The 19,506-nt window shown below is 53.3% G+C and overlaps 2 protein-coding genes across 2 annotated transcripts; both read left to right on the top strand.

Moving 5' to 3' along the window:
* Nucleotides 1-695: 695 nt before the first annotated feature.
* On the top strand, nt 696-6,677 carry LOC116748323 (uncharacterized protein CXorf49 homolog). Its single transcript, XM_032621071.1, has 8 exons — nt 696-720; nt 1,424-1,486; nt 2,525-4,089; nt 4,743-4,899; nt 5,429-5,505; nt 5,772-5,817; nt 6,400-6,441; nt 6,546-6,677. Exons 1-7 carry the CDS (start codon nt 696-698, stop codon nt 6,438-6,440), a joined length of 1,974 nt encoding a protein of 657 aa, XP_032476962.1. The 3' UTR covers nt 6,441; nt 6,546-6,677.
* Nucleotides 6,678-15,421: 8,744 nt separating this feature from the next.
* Nucleotides 15,422-18,813, top strand: LOC116748325 (uncharacterized protein CXorf49 homolog; the record flags this gene model as incomplete). The annotated part of the gene is made up of 2 exons (XM_032621073.1): nt 15,422-15,446; nt 17,258-18,813. Coding segments are annotated over exons 1-2 (1,581 nt in total), but the record flags the coding sequence as incomplete, so codon positions are not given.
* Nucleotides 18,814-19,506: the final 693 nt, after the last annotated feature.

Genomic DNA, 19,506 nt, shown 5'->3' with positions numbered 1-19,506 from the left:
ACTTGGCAGTTGGAGCAATGACTTCCACATTGGGTCACTGCTCTGTGGGGTAAGAGCTATCCCGGTGGGGAAAGCCAAGAGGAACCTCTGACACTGGCTCCCACCCCAGGCCAAGAGCGTAAGTCAAAACCAGTATTGGATCCTGGTGAGCATAGGGGGCTAAAGCAGAGATTAGTGACATCATTGGAGACGTATGGGATGCAGGGGAAGAGGAGGTAGGAGAGCCACAGGGACGAAGAGAGTGGAGAAGGTGAGAAGAAGTTCCGGGAGTCTCTCTCTGGGGGAGGGAGGAAGGGAATGGAAATGGTGAGAGGGAAGACGGAGGCTTCCACTGAATCCACTGCTAATGTTTCCTAGGGTGCTGGTGGATGCAGGAGATTTTGCTATATCCTTCCTTATCCATTTTAACATATCTGAAAGAGCACACCATGACTTAAAAAGTCACTGGGAGAAGTGGAAGCGGGCGGTATCCACAAACGGGCAGGCACCATCGGGGGCAGGCTCGAGGAGGAGGATTGCAGATTTACAGTGCACCCAATCTCCCCTGCTCTGAAACTTCCCCAGCATGGCCAGCTTCTCAGGTGCAGACCCAGAAAACTGGGCCTTTGAGTTCCACAGGCAACAGGGGTTCAGACACCCCAGGACGTCAGCCAGAGCAGGATGCAGGAGAGAGAGGTGACTGAAGACAGAGGAGTATGAACGGGAAGGAGCAGAAGGAAGGTATGGGAGGAATGGAGCGGTGTCAGAGTAGGAGTTGGGTGGCAGACAAGGGAAATTCTAACACCCATGGGCCGTATAGAAACCAAGGGAGGCACCACTCCCCAGACATCAGTACTGCTCAGCTCAGGGGAGCTGAGAACTGACAGTTCCAAGAAAAATTGAGAGACACCTGGCTATCCACACCCACCGCCATCACAACTGGTAGGCCTTGGTTGTGCGTCCTTCAAAACTTTGAAACATACTTGTACATATACTTAAATGAATTCTCATATATTACATAGGATTGACTGGTGTGTGTGCGTGTGCCCACGCACGCGAGTGATTTAACTTACAAATGTGAATCCAAAGCCATCGTTCTGCAACTTGCAGTTTGAAGTCAGGCGGATGCTTTCGAAAGCTGTGAGAATGGCCTGATGCATTCCGTTAGACTGCCACGCTTTATGCTACTGGATGCTAAGCCACGTTGCATTCATCCATTTCCTTACTGACGGGAATTTGGAGTGTTCCCAGTTTTTCCCGTCACCAACACCCTTGTGCATGTGTTCTTGTACACTACAGGTACCAGCGTGTCTCCGGAAGAAGTACCAGGCAGCGGACTTGCAGGAGCATAGAGGAAATAGATTCTTTTTTCCTTCCTTTTAAAGATCTTGGGCTAAAAGCAAGGACTCTGGAGTCAGATTGATTGGTTTCAATCCTGCCGCAGATCCCCACGAGCTGAATGACCTTGGGCCAGTGGCCGAACCTCTCACTGCCTGTTTCCTCACCGGTAAGAGGCCAGTAATAGTTGGTACTATAGTTAAAGGCGTGTCACGCGGATGCATTATTATTTATGCCCAGCGCTTAGAAGAGTGCCAGGCACAGAGTCCGTGCCAGCACTAAGTTGCTTTCCATGGATTCTGCCAAATTACCTCCCAAATGCGTCTCTTGCACCACCGCCACAGGGGTTTGCTCCTAACCTCTCCCACCCTCGGAATGGTTAAGCTCTTTGAAGGCTGTCAACCTAGTGTGTGAAACCCAATTCGTGGTTTTAGTTCACATCTCCAGGATCAGCGGTGGGGAGCATCCTTTGGGGCGTAACTGGCCACTGCGATTTCCTCTTCTTTGAATTTGCCTCAGAGAGGGCGAAGGGCTGATGGAGCGAGGCCAACCCCAAGTCTATCCGGCAAACCCGCCTGCCAATAACGTCTGCTGAGCCACATTTGATGGAGCAGTTGAGACAGAGACCTTACAGAACGAAAATACGATCCCTTTGCTCTCTGGCCGACCCCTGATCACTGACTGCGGGACTCCTGTGCCCATTCTCCTGTTGGGTCGTAAGGCTTGCGGTGGAAGGGAGGCTGGCAAACGCTTTCGGCGCGTGCTAGGCATCCAGCGCCTCCATCTTGACGTTTCATCCTCACCACCCCTGGAGCCCGGCGCCCTCACTCCCCGACGCCCTCGACACCCTGTATAGATGGGAACCGGAGACTCACAGCTGTGACTCTAACCGGAAAGGGGAGGCCGGACAGGAGGAGGCGGGCCCAGAGGCTTGACAGAGGGAAGCACTCCCACCATCCCCTTCACCAGCCAACTGCCCGGACCGCCCACGGGCTTGCGAAGCAAACCAGAGGCCCTCGACCCCATTGGTTAGGCTTCGAGGGGGCGGGCGAACAAGGCGCCCGCTGGTTGGCGGGGGCCTGACCAATGAGGAGGCTGCTGCGGGGCCGTGGGAGGCGCGCTGAAAGTGGCAGCGTCCTTTCTTTTGAGGCGAGCTCGTGCGGCGCGTGAGGTGGCTGACGCAGCCTTCTGAGCGCCGCACGCCTAGCCCGCCGTGACCGCGACCGCGACTCGGGCCATCGACCGTCGCCCCGGTTCCGGGGCCGCCCGGGTCGTGACATGAGCTCCCCGGATGAGGTGTCTGTGTGGAGAAGGCGTGTCCGCCCAAAGGGCAGGGAGCGGGCCGGTGTCCGCGCGGCCGGCCCCGCAGTCCCGCGTGGACCCGACCCAGATCCCAAGCCTGGGGAGCCGCGGAGCGGCGAGGGCAGAGGCCGCTTCCTGGACCCCGAGGGCTTCCAGTCGAAGCGGGAGATGCTGGAAGCGCGAGGGCCTGTGCTGTGGGGCCGCGAAGGCGGACCTGGCTCCCCAGATGACCACGCGAGGGACCTCCTGGACCTGATCGAGGAGTCTGAGGAGGCCGAGGAGGCCAACCTGCAGCAGCTGACCGACCAGGATGTGCTGGGCGTCCGCAGATACCCGGACCCCGAGGGCTTCGAGTCTGAGCCGGAGATGCTGGAAGCGCGAGGGCCGGTGCTGTGGGGCCGCGAAGGCGGACCTGGCTCCCCAGATGACCACGCGAGGGACCTCCTGGACCTGATCGAGGAGTCTGAGGGGGCCGAGGAGGCCAACCTGCAGCAGCTGACCGACCAGGACGCGCTGGGCGTCCGCAGATACCCGACCCCGGAGAGCTCCACCGCCTTCGAAGAGTCCACCGTGTTGACGCTGAGCTTCGAGGAAGTTCCCGGCGGTCGAGGAGAGCCCGGCCAGAGCTGTGGGGAGGCGCCGACGGCTCCAGCCAGCCCTCTCCACCTCAGTGGGCCTGAAGCGGGCCGGGCCTTGGGGAACCCTAAGAGAGGCACTAAGCGTAGGTTGAACGTGGCTGCGGATCGCCAGCGGCGATCCGCGGAAGGCCTGACCTGGCTGCTGTCCGACTCCGAGTCCTCAGATGAATTCAGTGAGACACAGCTGATGACGGTGAGCACTTACCCCAGAGAAGGAGGCCAGGCCAAGCCCAGCAGACCCGAGGATCCCGGGGACACTCCCAGACACTCGAAGTTCCAAGCCAGGGAGAATTTCCTTCACGTGACAGGCTCTTCCCTGTCGTCGGCTCCGCGAGGACTCTCTTCGGTTGTGGAAAGGCAGGGCGTGGGAGAGCAGGGCATCTCTTCCCCTAAGAAAATGCAGAGCGTGCTGTGGGGGAAGGGGGGCAGCAAGCCCAGCTACCCGGGAGCTGCTGCTGCTGCTGCTGCTGCTGCTGCTTCTGCTTCTGCTTCTGCTGCTGCTGCAGGTGGCCTGCCGCGGGTCACTCCTAGGAAGAACGGAGCCCAGGAGAAGAAATCCGTCGGGGGAGCATGCAAACTTGCCCTGGGGGGAACCTTCCGTTCCCGGGGGCAGCGAATCTCGGCAACTCCCGTGGAACCGGCCACCTTCCCCCCAATCTCTGGTATTCCGCAGCCTGGGAGACCCAAGAGTTATACCTTACTCCTTTCGGGAACCAAACAGTCCGAGCACAGCGGCGCTGGGAAGAAATCCGTGGTCAGTTGGGCAAGGGAGTCTGAGGCGGTGTCAGGAGAAGATAAGGACCCAAATAGAGACCCAGCCCCAAAGGGCCAGGTGAGTAGGCCATGCTCCTCCTCTCTCCCCAATCTTCCCCCCCCCCACAGCACCCAGGGCACACGTCTTCACCCATGCTGCCTCTGTCCACTCCTCAGAGGTCAGCATTGGGTGCCCCTCGGTCACTGGGTCATTACGATGCCACATCGGGCTCCTTTTCCTAGGGACAAACATTAAGGTAGCACTTCGGGTGTCCTGGGCCCGGTTCTCCACCCTTGGCCTCTTTCCAGCCTCCTCTGTGAGACTTGGGCTGGGATGGAAGGGAGGGCTGGTAGCTGAATTGGGTAGGGGGATCCCTTAAAAGCTTCCCCGGAAAGCCTCAGTATTCAGACTCACCAGCTTCCCGAATCCTCCTTCCTAGCTGTTCCCCAGACCTTCCTTGCAGGGGGCCTGGGCTTTCTCAGTGTCCCACTGTTGTCCCTAGATCAGCTCTGCCTGCTGGCCTGGGGATGACAGAGGGTGAAAGTGCTAATGAGATCAGCCTTTCAATTCCCTTCCCAATTCCCTGCCTCACCCTGGCGGGAATCACACATCTCTCTCTCTCTCACTCTCTCTTCCTCTCTCTCTCTCTCCCACACACACACACACGTACACACACACAGACACACACACACACTTCCTTAGTCCAAATCGGTGAGAAATTTTTGTTTCAGCTGCTAACTCACAGGCCAGGGACATCTTGTCTGCACATGCATCGTAGAAAAGCCAGCAGTGGCGACGTCAACACCCGAAGCCCCCAAGATCCAGGAAACTCAGAACCCTTGGCCCTGAACCGGGGAGAAGTCATGCCCAGGGGGCCTGCCCCCTCAGGTGAGTGTCGTGGGTTTGATATGAGGGGAGGGAAGAGGGGTTGAGGACAGAAACCTCTGCCTCTGTCTCGGCTGGGGGCACAGCCTTGCTCCCAGGCAGCTTCTCCCACAGGAGACGGGGTGCTGGCAGGGCTGGCCTTGAGCCACATCATCCTCTGTGTGGGGTTTGTGCGACCGGGGCGATCGGTGGCAGTGCCCCAAACATCTGCTCCGGGTGTAGACTTGCAGGGGAACAGCCTTTTCTGTTAAGTCCTGTTCGGCCACGTTGCTCTCCCAAGTGCTGGCTGTGGCTGCAGCTCTGGGAGGGTCGAATCTAGAGCCACATTGTTTGGGGACCACAATGGCGAAATGGCTTCCCCCGGGGAACAGGGAAGGCAGGCCCAGAGACAAGGTTCCAGCCGCTGGGGAGAGCAGGGGCGGCTGGTTGCCAGCAGAGGGTGGTGCTGCCTCACCTCACTTTAGAGCCCCCTTGGCCCTTTCCACCTCACTGGGAGCCTGGGAAGCTGGATTGTGTGTCCTTTCCCTCTCAGGTGACCAGGAGCCACTTGACCATCCCCCAAGACCGGAAACGCAGCAGCAGCCACTGGGAACGCCCTGCTGTCCTTGGGTAATGCTTCCTCTGCATCCTGGAAATGCAGGCCCAAACTCGAGGGTGGGATCTGGGTCCAAGTTCAGCTGACATGTGTGGGCGACCCCTCCCCTGCCCCCATCACGTACCCCACGGAGGGAGCCCACCTTCTTTCTACTGAGGAGCCCTTGCCAGTCTAACCACCTGGCTTTGGGGTGGAGGGCCCGGGGGAGTGGGGAAGGTGGAGGAGAGAGGAGGCCAGAGTATACTAATCATTTCTCTTCCTCCTTTGTCTGCTGGCCTAGTGTCTCGAGCTTAAAAGAGAAGTAGACGAACTTAAGGAGCAACTTGGTATGAGGAACCAGGGCCGGAGAGCGGTGTCTTAGTGCAGAACCCGGGTGGGCACCTGGGGTGGGGGTGGGCTGCAGGTGCGGTGGGCCTGGCAGGGACGATCATCCCTGTGGGGAGGAGAACCTCTCAGGCCTCGCCCTGGAGCTGGCTGTGCATGTACAGCTAGGCGTGTGTACAAATAGCAAAGTACTGTCTGGACTGCATGCACACTTTGACAACCAGACCAGTCCTAGGGAATGTCCTTCTGATAGGACTTTTAGAGATGCCTCGTTGATTTTTCCCTTGAACTGCTGCTTGGTGTGGCTTCTAAGGTTCTTGTTGGATTGTTTGTTTGTGTGTGTGACAAGTTCTGAGTGGTTGTGGCACGGCCCACAGCATGAGAGCTGCTGGCACATTTTGTTTCGCTTTAGGAACCGGTTCCACATTCAATTTGGGTGGTGGGGAGTGATCAGGCCCAGAGCTCTTTGCATGGGGTCTGGAGGGGTTTCAGGTTTCAGGGCTAGGCGGTTCGTCACGGGGATGGGGGACAGGCTTCTATATCCCTCTATCTGGAGCACCTGCTAATGCCTGTCCCTGTTGCAGCTGCCATGCAGTACCTGGCTGACAAGTCGCAGACCCTTTGAAGTGAGTGTTACACACACCGCACCCCTTCCCACAGTCCTGGCTGTTGAGCAGGGCTGGGGGCTGGCCCTGGCTTGAGGCTCTTCCCTGACTCTGCTGTTTCACAGGTTGAGCCCAGCGTCTTCCTGCAAGAGGAGCAGCTGGTACCTTTGGGGCCCTGGAGCTGTGGCCAAGCTCGTTCGCTCCTGTGCTGCCTCACCTAGGGCTTCCTCTCCGCCTTGTTTTGCCCCCGCCCCGCCCCAGTTTCACAGCAGTTTCCGATTAAAGTACCTCTCATATTCTGTGTTCTGCCTTCTCTCTGGAGGGGTAGGGGTCGGGGTCGGGGTAGGGGCCTGGGGCGGGGCGCTGCTCCACGTCAGAGCCTTTTCCAGAACGGTATCTCTGGCACCCTGTGGTGGGGACTCTGGGCCAGCCTCTGCTACCATCCCTGCAGACAACCCAGCGGAGTGCCACAGGTCTGGGTCCTGTGTGTGCTCTGCCTGGCCACATTGGCACGTCCTCCGTTTCCCCCGAAGGCCCTCTTCTAGTTCTCTCCAAACCCCCCTCCTCCTCTGGGGTCTGGCGGTTCCCATTCATCTCTGCCATTCACCCTTCCCATCAGCAGGAACTCATGACCCCCTTCCAGAGCTCCAATCTGGAAGCATTCACATCCTGCCTGCCGTAGCCAGCTGACCACCCTCCTCCAGCCGGGTCGTCTCTACACCCTTGAGTGGAAATTGGCCCGTCAGGTTCTATGGCAAGTGTGGTTAGTCGGTCTGTGTTGTTGCATGGTCCCCGTCAAATATTCTTCCACCAGCCCCATGACAGAGATTTTCCTGGAAATGATATTTCCGTGTCCCAGCTCAATCTCCCAGACTGCCTCTTTAGGACACATGAGATTGAGTCTGAACTCCATGTTCGATTTCCCCCTCACTCGAGGTTGGGGAGCACTTCCTTCCCTCAGCCAGGACCCAGGGCTGTACCAGCCTGAGACTCAGAGGGACAGATTTGTGTTTGAGTGAGGCAAGGGTGGTTCTGCCTGACACCCTTCCCGAAAGACCGGTGTTTTACTACACAAAAGGGGGTATGATGGTAGATTGGCCATTCAAGGTCGGCGACTGTGTGTCCCTGTGTGTGAATAAATGTAATCAGGGGTAATCTCCCTTGAGGGAGAAAGATGTGATTCAGGGAGTAAAGGGAGTAGAGGCTGGTCCAGGTTCTGGAAGGCATCGAATGAACAAAAGCAAGGGTCGGATCTGTTTTGTTCAAGGCTTGTCGTTAAATTCCCAAAACATGGGAGGGGGATGATGCAGAAGTCAGCAAACCCCACGACAGGGTGTCGGGATGCTCGAAATGCTGGATTCGCTGGAGGTGGCTCTCGATCCTACTCTGTGATCCTATGATGTCTGACAACTCCTGTGGGTGTGGATGGAATGAGATTGGGAAGGGTGGCTCCTCAGAGTAGCTCATCTTAGAATCAGGGGACCCATATATGAGGCCACCCAACATGAGCTACCCGGGACAGGGGCAGGATGGGCGCAGTGACGATGGGAAGTAAGGAGTGACTGCACCTGGACAATGGGGAGCACTTGGGTCCACCCTTCCCCCATATTCTCACCCTGGCTCCCTTCCAGAGTCCATGGCATGAGCTCAGGTGGACAGACCACAGGTGGGATGGGACAGTCACAGACCTCAGGGTCAGAAAAGAACGTTCGTGGGACTTAATCCTTCCCCTCAAACCCCTCCCTGGAGAAGGTGGGCTTGATTGCTGCCCAGGCCTCTGGCTCGATTCCTAGAATGTACCCAGTGCCCCACCCAGCCCGTACCAGGCTTATGTTCTAGCCCCTCTTGCTCCGGCACTGCTCCCCACTGAGCTGAGGCCATTACCAATGAGTGTGTGTGCACTTCGAGGAAACAGAGCTAGCTTAGACCTTGGACCTGCCTCTGACCAGTAGAGACAGTCATTCCAGGTCATGTGTCCCTGCAGACACTCTGGAGAGAGTGAAGCTAACTACAGGCTGGAGACAGCCATCACAGGAACTCGCTTCCCAGTGCACACTATGGATGTGAATAGAATGTTAACATGAATTGTTAATAGAATGTTAATAGAAACCTTATTCATAGTCACCCCAAACTGAAATGCAATCAAGATGTTATTCAACATGATGAACGAATAAAACCATACATCTATAAATGAAACATTTTTTAACAATACAAAGGAAGGAACTCTTGATACATGCAACAGCTTGGATGAATCGCGAATGCATTATGCTAAATGAAAGAAGCCAGTCTCAAAATGTTACATACTGTGTCACTGTGTTTGTAATAATAGTTGGAAAATGTAAAACTATAGGGATGGGAACCAGATCACCAGTTATCAGAGGTTTGGGATGGGGGAGATGGTTTGACTACAAAGCAGCAGAATGAAGGAGATTTGGGGGCTGATGGAACTGTTTTGTATCCTGATTGTGGTGATAGTTACACAAATCTGTCCATGTGTTATACCTCATGGTACTAAAAACAAAAAAGTTAATTTTACTATGTAATAAATCAAAATATATGAAACTAAAAAAATTAAATGTGTCATACATAAAGGCTTGGGAATCATAATGGCATGCAAAATAGTACCAGCATTCTCAAAAGTGACATTGAAAGTCAGAAACCTTTTCAGCCTGAAATTATGTATCAGCTATCAAATAAGCATGAAATTAAAGGTAATATTAAAGGTAATATTTGTTCATGCAAAGTCATAAAAGAAATTATCACCCATGGTTCCTGGAGAATGAGTCCCATCAAAACACTGTGGTAAACCAAGAACAATGAAGACATTAATTCTAGGAAGCAGAAGATCCCACTTAGGGGTTTGGTAAAGGAGTGTTCTAGGAGCAACACTCTAGGCAACCAATAAAGATTGAACCTGTGTCCAGGAAAATGATTTCCAACAACAAAGGAATGGACATAGTTGAAGATTGAGAAAATATTGCCAATAGGCCTATGACAGAAATGTAAGCTCTTGAGGGAAGGAACGTCATCAGTTTTTCTCAGTGATGTAGCACCATGTGTTAGAACAGCACCATGTGTTAGAACAGTACCTTGTAAGCCCTCAATAGAGAATTGTTAAATGGAAAGGAGAGAAAGAGTGAATGCGAAGAGAGGAATTTGAGACAGCAAGTATACATCGACTCTTAAGGAGTTTTTATGTGAAGGTGAGCAGAGAAAAATGGTGTAGCTTGAAGGGAAATTGGAATCAAAAGAAGGTTTTCTTTAATTGGGAGAAACGACAACATACTTGTATGCTGATAGGAATGATCCAAAATAGAGAAAAATATTTATGAATGAGGGAAGTTTGTTTCTGATTGCCTGTATACTCTCAATGAAATGGGAAGCAAGGTCATCAGGTGAGAGCGAAGATGGTCCATGATCAGCAAGTACCCCCTCAACTTCCCCGGATCATCTTGTGATCTTCTTCTTTCTTTTAAAGTTTTATTTATTTATTTATTTATTTGGCTGCGCTGGGACTCTGTTGCTGCGCGCGGGCCTTTCTCTAGTTGCGGTTAGCAGGGCTACTGCTTCGTTGCGGTGCGCGGGCTTCTCATTGCAGTGGCTTCTCTTGTTGTGGAGCATGGGCTCTAGGCACGCAGGCGTCAGCAGTTGTGGCACGCAGGCTCTAGAGCACAGGCTCCAGTAGCTGTGCCGCACAGGCTTAGTTGCTCCGTGGCATATGGGATCTTCTGGGACCAGGGATCGAACCCGTGTCCCCTACATTGGCAGGCAGATTCTTAACCACTGTGCCACCAGGGAAGTCCCGTGATCTTCTTGTATGGATACTTTTCATAATAAAGTGCTGTGAAAAATTATAAAGAAGTGCTTTTGTTCATTAAAAGGTATGATAAAAAGAGTGAAGGCAAGCTAAAAACTAGAAGATATTTACATAACATGAAATCATCAGAGAATTAAAGTATAGAATACCTAAAGAACTTCCACAAATAAATATGCAAACAACCCAAGGGGAAAATGGGCAAAAGACACTAAATGAACACCTCATAGACAAGAAAATCCCCAAGGCCAAGCATATGAAAAGCTGCTCAATATTATTACTAATCAAGAAATTGCAAATTAAATCTACAATGAGACACCATTTCACTATCACAAGATTGACAACAATTTTGTACTTTGTAAATATCAAATGTTGATGAGGATGTGGAACACTTAAACACTGTTGATAGGAGTAGAAATTAGCATGACCGCATTGTAAGAAATCTGGCATGATCTAGGAACGTTGGAAATCTTCTTTCCCTATGAGATGACAAGTTCAGTCCTAAGGATGAGCACTGGAACACAGCTTCCCAGCCATTTTATTCTATGGCTCACACAGAAAATGATGATTGTATGGCATACAGGAGTCAGATGACAAAGTTGTTCAGGGCCAGAACCAAGCGGTCCAGGGGCTGCTGTCTGGCTGTCTCTGGAGATGAAGGCCTCAAAGTCCCAGGTCCAAAAGTTGGAAAGCTCTGCCCTGGAAGGCTCTTGTACGTGGGCACCAGGAAACATGTGCCAGAATGTTTATAATAGCACTATGAATAATATCTGCCCAAATGGAAACAACCCAAATTACCCATTGACAGTAGAATGGATACATAGGTTGAGATACAGTTGATTCTTCTTATTTGTAGATTCCATACTTGCAAATTCCCCTATTAGCTAAAATTCATTTTTAACCACAAATCAGTACCAGAGTGCTTTCCTCCTCATTCGAGAGAGCTGTGAGAAATTTGAGTTGGTGGAATATGTTCCCAGCTGAGGTCAAACAAGGTGACGCTCTGCCTTCTGGTTTCAGTCTCAGACTGCAAGCAAGTGTCCTTTTCATGATTTATTTGGGGCCACATAGTTTGCATTTTTGTGCTTCTTTGTTGGTGATTTCATAATTAAAGATGGCCTCCAAGCTTAGTGCTGAAGTATCGTCTAGTGTTCTTGAGTGCAAAATGACTATGACGTGCACTCAAGAAAATATGTGTGTTACATAAACCTTGCTCAGGCATGATTTATAATGCTGTTGGCTGTGAGGTCAATGTTAATGAATCAATAATATTTGTATTAAATAGAGTGCCATTAAACACAAACACACATGAAACGATTACGCAGCGATCAGTCGATGAAAATGTTGTGACCAGCGGATGGTAGGAACTTGAAATTATATTTCCCTTAGCAGCAATGTTTCAGGATTGCCTAATTCAGTGTTCATGGCAACTTTATAGACTGTAAATAACTATCATGATAATGAGAGTCTACTGTATATTCATTTGGTGGAAGAGTGTACAGCAATGAAAATGAACAATTGCCTGACACATGCGACAACACGGATGAATCTCACTTACACAGTATCACACGGGAGAAGTCAGAAACAACACAGATGATTCCATTTACATAAAGACCAAAGGATGCAGCAAAACCAACGTTGTTAGGAATATGAACCTATGTAGAAAATAACTAAAGAAAAGGAAGGGAATGATGAAGACAAAGGTTAGAGGTTACTTCTGAGGAGGGTGAAGGGAAAGGAATTGGAGCTTGCATGCAAGGAACTTCTAAGGTTATGGTGACATTTGAAAAAACACTGCTATAAAAGTTTACTGAGGGAATGAATGACTCCCATATCTGTATCTCTCTCTAGCTTTGACCCCTCACTGGTGTTCCAGAACCAAATTTCTAAGTGCATTCCCCCTGCATGTCCTATAAGAAACACAACCTTAATGTATCCAAAATCCCATCATTTCCCTCCCAATCTTTCTTTACTTCCTGTGTCCTTATGCTCCCCACCACAAAGTCACTCAAAACGGAAATGTTAGTCATCTTGGACTTCTGCTTCCTCGTGGTAGCCATAGAAACATATCCCTCCGATCCACTGCAGGGAACATAGTAGATTGGCAAGTGCCAGCTGCCACTTCTCTGGCACCACCATTGTTTGTGCCAAGATCCCACATCTTCTGGGTAGCTCCCAGCCAGTGACTGAGCATGGCAGGGGCATACTGCTGCAGGACAGGGACTCCTCTAAATGGCAGCTGTAGGTTGGGGACTCCACATGAGCCTGAACAAACCAAACTAAACTGAACGAAAGTTTAGTGTTAGAACGAAACTGCATCAGAGATTCTTCTTATCTGACCCTCCTTTCCCCCACGTCTCTCTTACAGACGTCAGACCCGCATCGCACCCTGAAGAAGAAGACTCATTCCTGCTCCTTCTCCTTTATCCTTCACATGCCATTCTCCCATCATGTTCGTCCATGTCCAATCATGCCTCGGTGTCCGTATTTTTGGAGGACCCAAACTAACAAAAGTGGTACCAGGAGTGGTCTGAGAAGTTAGCTATAAGACGGGGTTTATGGACCAGCTCACTCACTGCCCAAATGACAAAGAGCGTACCATTTTGAGTGTTATGTGGGGCATGGATAATCTCTAGCACAAGGTTACCTCCTGATTCCTTAAGGTTTTATCCATACGTACCTTGAAAAATATCCCAGTGGAGGGTCTTACTTGTGGCCAGTGAGATGATTCAGGCCTTTGAAGGGTAGGGAGGGCACTATGTCTATAGGGAGGGCAGAGGCGGCTGTTCATCACTGTTATACTGGCGCCCAGCAAAGACATAATGAGAAACTAAGGGACATTACCAAACAGTTAAGGGCCAAGTGTAAGATTCATGGGGTTTTCTTGGTGGCTTACAAAATGCCCTTGCCTCCTGCAGAGACAGCTGAGTAGCTCACACATTATGTGATAACAATAAGTGCAGAACTCCAGAGATGTATACATCCTTGACAAACACAGGCCTGTTATGGGAAGGTCAGGGCCCTTTATGGAGAAACTTCAGACTCTGAAATGTAGGCCGGGTATATTGGCATGGATGTCTCCAAACGTTGGCTTATCAGATCCAAACGTCCTGAGGCCTCAAAGCTTGCAGGGTGGCCCTTCCTTCCCCAGCAACAGCTAACACATGCCCTGTGCTGGTAGATGCTACAGAGTTCGCTCCCCCACAAAGTGACAGACGCCTCTCCCAGGGAAACCCTCATCTCTTCTCCATAAACTCACTGGGATATGCCGAGCCTGATAAGGGGAAAAAGAAATTATACACCAAGAAATAACAAGCCTGTACTGGCAGGAGCAGGGCAGTATCCCTGGGATTGGATTTTGAGGGTGCTGGATCAAGTGGACAGGAATATACGAGAGGATAAGCAAGTTTTACTGAGCGGAGGCGCTTTCTCATGCCATGGGATTTAACACACGGGCAAGGACTCCCGGAGATGGAGGAAATTCACTGCCAGACTGGCCCTTTGAAACTTTGAGAAAGTGATGGCCCATAAGCAGAGAAGTGGAAATGCCTGCCTTGGATTGGCAGATGGTAGAGGAAGGAACAAAAAGTTTGAGTGATGCAACATGCTAGAACGGACAGAAAAGGTGAGGCCAGTCACATGGCCTCATGGTTATGTCCCACTGTAGGGCTGAGAGGACACATCCCACTGTAGGACACATGTCCCACTGTAGGGCTGACAGGACACCAAAGCCATCAGGAGTGTTCTGGTGAGAGGGGCCCCAGTATCACTAGAAATTTGGTGGTTAGTCCCCTCTGGAGGCCAATGCCAATGATGGAAGGAAAGTGGTCCCGACCTGGGCTCATTACCACCCATGGGAGCCAACGAATTCTGACATAATAGAGGGCAGACGGCAGCTCTTAACCAAGAGATGCCAGCAGACCACATTTCCAGTAACGACCAGCAAGGTCAGAGGGGCAGTCAAGAGTGCCTGCTTGACCGGCAGAAAGCTGAGAAGATGGCTCAGACAGCATGGCTCCCTAGGGGCAACTACAGCCAGCAAAAGGCAAGAATGCAAGAGAAGGAGGGCCATCATCCCGCTACAAAGCCACAGTCTCCTGCTCAGTTCCTGGTCCTGAGCCAATTCAGAGACCGGCCCCACTGAAGAGGTGGATGAGTCCTGAGGAGGAAGGATCCAGAAAAAAGGCAGTGGGTTATGACCGTCCCTAAAGAGAATGACTGCCATTTCTCAGGTGAATGTACCCCGAGGCTAGAAAAAGACCCAGACACTTCTACTACTACTGGACACAGGATCTGAGCTGACATTGATCCAGGAGGCCCAAAGTGTCGTGATGGGGCCTCATTAGAATGGGGCTTATGAGGCCCTGACATTAAAAGGAGTTGGGAATGGAGACCGGTTCACAGTGAGCTGAATGGGTCCCTGGAACCAAAATAGCTGGTCATTTCTCCAGTCCCCAAGCTGATAATGATAAGTGATACACTTGGCAGTTGGAGCAATGACTTCCACATTGGGTCACTGCTCTGTGGGATAAGAGCTATCCCGGTGGGGAAAGCCAAGAGGAACCTCTGACACTGGCTCCCACCCCAGGCCAAGAGAGTAAGTCAAAACCAGTATTGGATTCCTGGTGAGCATAGGGGGCTAAAGCAGAGATTAGTGACATCATTGGAGACGTATGGGATGCAGGGGAAGAGGAGGTAGGAGAGCCACAGGGACGAAGAGAGTGGAGAAGGTGAGAAGAGTTCCTGGGAGTCTCTCTCTGGGGGAGGGAGGAAGGGAATGGAAATGGTGAGAGGGAAGACGGAGGCTTCCACTGAATCCACTGGTAATGTTTCCTAGGGTGCTGGTGGATGCAGGAGATTTTGCTATATCCTTCCTTATCCATTTTAACATATCTGAAATAGCACACCATGACTTAAAATGTCACTGGGAGAAGTGGAAGAGGGCGGTATCCACAAACGGGCAAGGCACCATCGCGGGCCGGCTCGAGGAGGAGGATTGCAGATTTACAGGTGCACCCAATCTCCCCTGCTCTGAAACTTCTCCAGCATGGCCAGCTTCTCAGGTGCAGACCCAGAAAACTGGGCCTTTGAGTTCCACAGGCAACAGGGGTTCAGACACCCCAGGACTCTCCAGGGCATCAGTCAGAGCAGGATGCAGGAGAGAGAGGTGACTGAAGACAGAGGAGTATGAACGGGAAGGAGCAGAAGGAAGGTATGGGAGGAATGGAGCGGTGTCAGAGTAGGAGTTGGGTGGCAGACAAGGGAAATTCTAACACCCATGGGCCGTATAGAAACCAAGGGAGGCACCACTCCCCAGACATCAGTACTGCTCAGCTCAGGGAAGCTGAGAACTGACAGTTCCAAGAAAAATTGAGAGACACCTGGCTATCCACACCCACCGCCATCACAACTGGTAGGCCTTGGTTGTGCAGTCCTTCAAAACTTTAAACATACTTGTACATATACTTAAATGAATTCTCATATATTACATAGGATTGACTGGTGTGTGTGCGTGTGCCCACGCACGAGTGATTTAACTTACAAATGTGAATCCAAAGCCATCGTTCTGCAACTTGCAGTTTGAAGTCAGGCAGGATGCTTTCGAAAGCTGTGAGAATGGCCTGATGCATTCCGTTAGGACTGCCACGCTTTATGCTACTGGATGCTAAGCCACGTTGCATTCATCATCCATTTCCTTACTGACGGGAATTTGGAGTGTTCCCAGTATTTTCCCGTCACCAACACCCTTGTGCATGTGTTCTTGTACACTACAGGTACCAGCGTGTCTCCGGAAGAAGTACCAGGCAGCAGGACTTGCAGGAGCATAGAGGAAATAGATTCTTTTTATCTTCCTTTTAAAGATCTTGGGCTAAAAGCAAGGACTCTGGAGTCAGATTGATTGGTTTCAATCCTGCCGCTGATCCCCACGAGCCGAATGACCTTGGGCCAGTGGCCGAACCTCTCACTGCCTGTTTCCTCACCGGTAAGAGGCCAGTAATAGTTGGTACTATAGGTAAAGGCGTGTCACGCGGATGCATTATTATTTATGCCCAGCGCTTAGAAGAGTGCCAGGCACAGAGTCCGGGCCGGCACTAAGTTGCTTTCGATGGATTCTGCCCAAATTACCTCCCAAATGGGTCTCTTGCATCCACCGCCACAGGGGTTTGCTCCTAACCTCTCCCACCCTCGGAATGGTTAAGCTCTTTGAAGGTTGTCAACCTAGTGTGTGAAACCCGATTCGTGGTTTTAGTTCACATCTCCAGGATCAGCGGTGGGGAGCATCCTTTTGGGGTGTAACTGGCCACTGCGATTTCCTCTTCTTTGAATTTGCCTCAGAGAGGGCGAAGGGCTGATGGAGCGAGGCCAACCCCAAGTCTATCCGGCAAACCCGCCTGCCAATAACGTCTGCTGAGCCACATTTGATGGAGCAGTTGAGACAGAGACCTTACAGAACGAAAATACGATCCCTTTGCTCTCTGGCCGACCCCTGATCACTGACTGCGGGACTCCTGTGCCCATTCTCCTGTTGGGTCGTAAGGCTTGCGGTGGAAGGGAGGCTGGCAAACGCTTTCGGCGCGTGCTAGGCATCCAGCGCCTCCATCTTGACGTTTCATCCTCACCACCCCTGGAGCCCGGCGCCCTCACTCCCCGACGCCCTCGACCCCCTGTACTAGATGGGAACCGGAGACTCACAGCTGTGACTCTAACCGGAAAGGGGAGGCCGGACAGGAGGAGGCGGGCCCAGAGGCTTGACAGAGGGAAGCACTCCCACCATCCCCTTCACCAGCCAACTGCCCGGACCGCCCACGGGCTTGCGAGCAAACCAGAGGCCCTCGACCCCACTGGTTAGGCTTCGAGGGGGCGGGCAAACAAGGCGCCCGCTGGTTGGCGGGGGCCTGACCAATGAGGAGGCTGCTGCGGGGCCGTGGGAGGTGCGCTGAAAGTGGCACGTCCTTTCTTTTGAGGCAAGCTCGTGCGGCGCGTGAGGTGGCTGACGCAGCCTTCTGAGCGCCGCACGCCTAGCCCGCCGTGACCGCGACCGCGACTCGGGCCATCGACCGTCGCCCCGGTTCCGGAGCCGCCCGGGTCGTGACATGAGCTCCCCGGATGAGGTGTCTGTGTGGAGAAGGCGTGTCCGCCCAAAGGGCAGGGAGCGGGCCGGCGTCCGCGCGGCCGGCCCCGCAGTCCCGCGTGGACCCGACCCAGATCCCAAGCCTGGGGAGCCGCGGAGCGGCGAGGGCGGAGGCCGCTTCCTGGACCCCGAGGGCTTCCAGTCGAAACGGGAGATGCTGGAAGCGCGAGGGCCTGTGCTGTGGGGCCGCGAAGGCGTACCTGGTTCCCCAGATGACCACGCGAGGGACCTCCTGGACCTGATCGAGGAGTCTGAGGAGGCCGAGGAGGCCAACCTGCAGCAGCTGACCGACCAGGATGTGCTGGGCGTCCGCAGATACCCGGACCCCGAGGGCTTCGAGTCTGAGCGGGAGATGCTGGAAGCGCGAGGGCCGGTGCTGTGGGGCCGCGAAGGCGGACCTGGCTCCCCAGATGACCACGCGAGGGACCTCCTGGACCTGATCGAGGAGTCTGAGGGGGCCGAGGAGGCCAACCTGCAGCAGCTGACCGACCAGGACGCGCTGGGCGTCCGCAGATACCCGACCCCGGAGAGCTCCACCGCCTTCGAAGAGTCCACCGTGTTGACGCTGAGCTTCGAGGAAGTTCCCGGCGGTCGAGGAGAGCCCGGCCAGAGCTGTGGGGAGGCGCCGACGGCTCCAGCCAGCCCTCTCCACCTCAGTGGGCCTGAAGCGGGCCGGGCCTTGGGGAACCCTAAGAGAGGCACTAAGCGTAGATTGAACGTGGCTGCGGATCGCCAGCGGCGATCCGCGGAAGGCCTGACCTGGCTGCTGTCCGACTCCGAGTCCTCAGATGAATTCAGTGAGACACAGCTGATGACGGTGAGCACTTACCCCAGAGGAGGAGGCCAGGCCAAGCCCAGCAGACCCGAAGATCCCGGGGACACTCCCAGACACTCGAAGTTCCAAGCCAGGGAGAATTTCCTTCACGTGACAGGCTCTTCCCTGTCGTCGGCTCCGCGAGGACTCTCTTCGGTTGTGGAAAGGCAGGGCGTGGGAGAGCAGGGCATCTCTTCCCCTAAGAAAATGCAGAGCGTGCTGTGGGGGAAGGGGGGCAGCAAGCCCAGCTACCCGGGAGCTGCTGCTGCTGCTGCTGCTATTGCTTCTGCTTCTGCTGCTGCTGCAGGTGGCCTGCCGCGGGTCACTCCTAGGAAGAACGGAGCCCAGGAGAAGAAATCCGTCGGGGGAGCATGCAAACTTGCCCTGGGGGGAACCTTCCATTCCCGGGGTCAGCGAATCTCGGCAAGTCCCGTGGAACCGGCCACCTTCCCCCCAATCTCTGGTATTCCGCAGCCTGGGAGACCCAAGAGTTATACCTTGGTCCTTTCGGGAACCAAACAGTCCGAGCACAGCGGCGCTGGGAAGAAATCCGTGGTCAGTTGGGCAAGGGAGTCTGAGGCGGTGGCGGGAGAAGATAAGGACCCAAATAGAGACCCAGCCCCAAAGGGCCAGGTGAGTAGGCCATGCTCCTCCTCTCTCCCCAATCTTCCCCCCCCCCCACAGCACCCAGGGCACACGTCTTCACCCATGCTGCCTCTGTCCACTCCTCAGAGGTCAGCATTGGGTGCCCCTCGGTCACTGGGTCATTACGATGCCACATCGGGCTCCTTTTCCTAGGGACAAACATTAAGGTAGCACTTCGGGTGTCCTGGGCCCGGTTCTCCACCCTTGGCCTCTTTCCAGCCTCCTCTGTGAGACTTGGGCTGGGATGGAAGGGAGGGCTGGTAGCTGAATTGGGTAGGGGGATCCCTTAAAAGCTTCCCCGGAAAGCCTCAGTATTCAGACTCACCAGCTTCCCGAATCCTCCTTCCTAGCTGTTCCCCAGACCTTCCTTGCAGGGGGCCTGGGCTTTCTCAGTGTCCCACTGTTGTCCCTAGATCAGCTCTGCCTGCTGGCCTGGGGATGACAGAGGGTGAAAGTGCTAATGAGATCAGCCTTTCAATTCCCTTCCCATTCCCTGCCTCACCCTGGCGGGAATCACACATCTCTCTCTCTCTCACTCTCTCTTCCTCTCTCTCTCTCTCCCACACACACACACACGTACACACACACAGACACACACACACACTTCCTTAGTCCAAATCGGTGAGAAATTTTTGTTTCAGCTGCTAACTCACAGGCCAGGGACATCTTGTCTGCGCATGC

The sequence above is a fragment of the Phocoena sinus genome, unplaced genomic scaffold (genome assembly GCF_008692025.1).
Source record: "Phocoena sinus isolate mPhoSin1 unplaced genomic scaffold, mPhoSin1.pri scaffold_48_arrow_ctg1, whole genome shotgun sequence".
Taxonomy (NCBI): Eukaryota; Metazoa; Chordata; class Mammalia; order Artiodactyla; family Phocoenidae; genus Phocoena; species Phocoena sinus.
This window is presented reverse-complemented; position numbering and strand designations above follow the sequence as displayed.

Coding starts and splice junctions, on each gene's coding strand:
- LOC116748323 (XM_032621071.1), top strand. CDS start 696: ATGAACGGGAAGGAGCAGAAGGAAG. Junction 721..1,423: donor CGGGAAGGAGCAGAAGGAAG/GTATGGGAGGAA, acceptor ATCCTGCCGCAG/ATCCCCACGAGCTGAATGAC. Junction 5,506..5,771: donor GAACGCCCTGCTGTCCTTGG/GTAATGCTTCCT, acceptor CTGCTGGCCTAG/TGTCTCGAGCTTAAAAGAGA.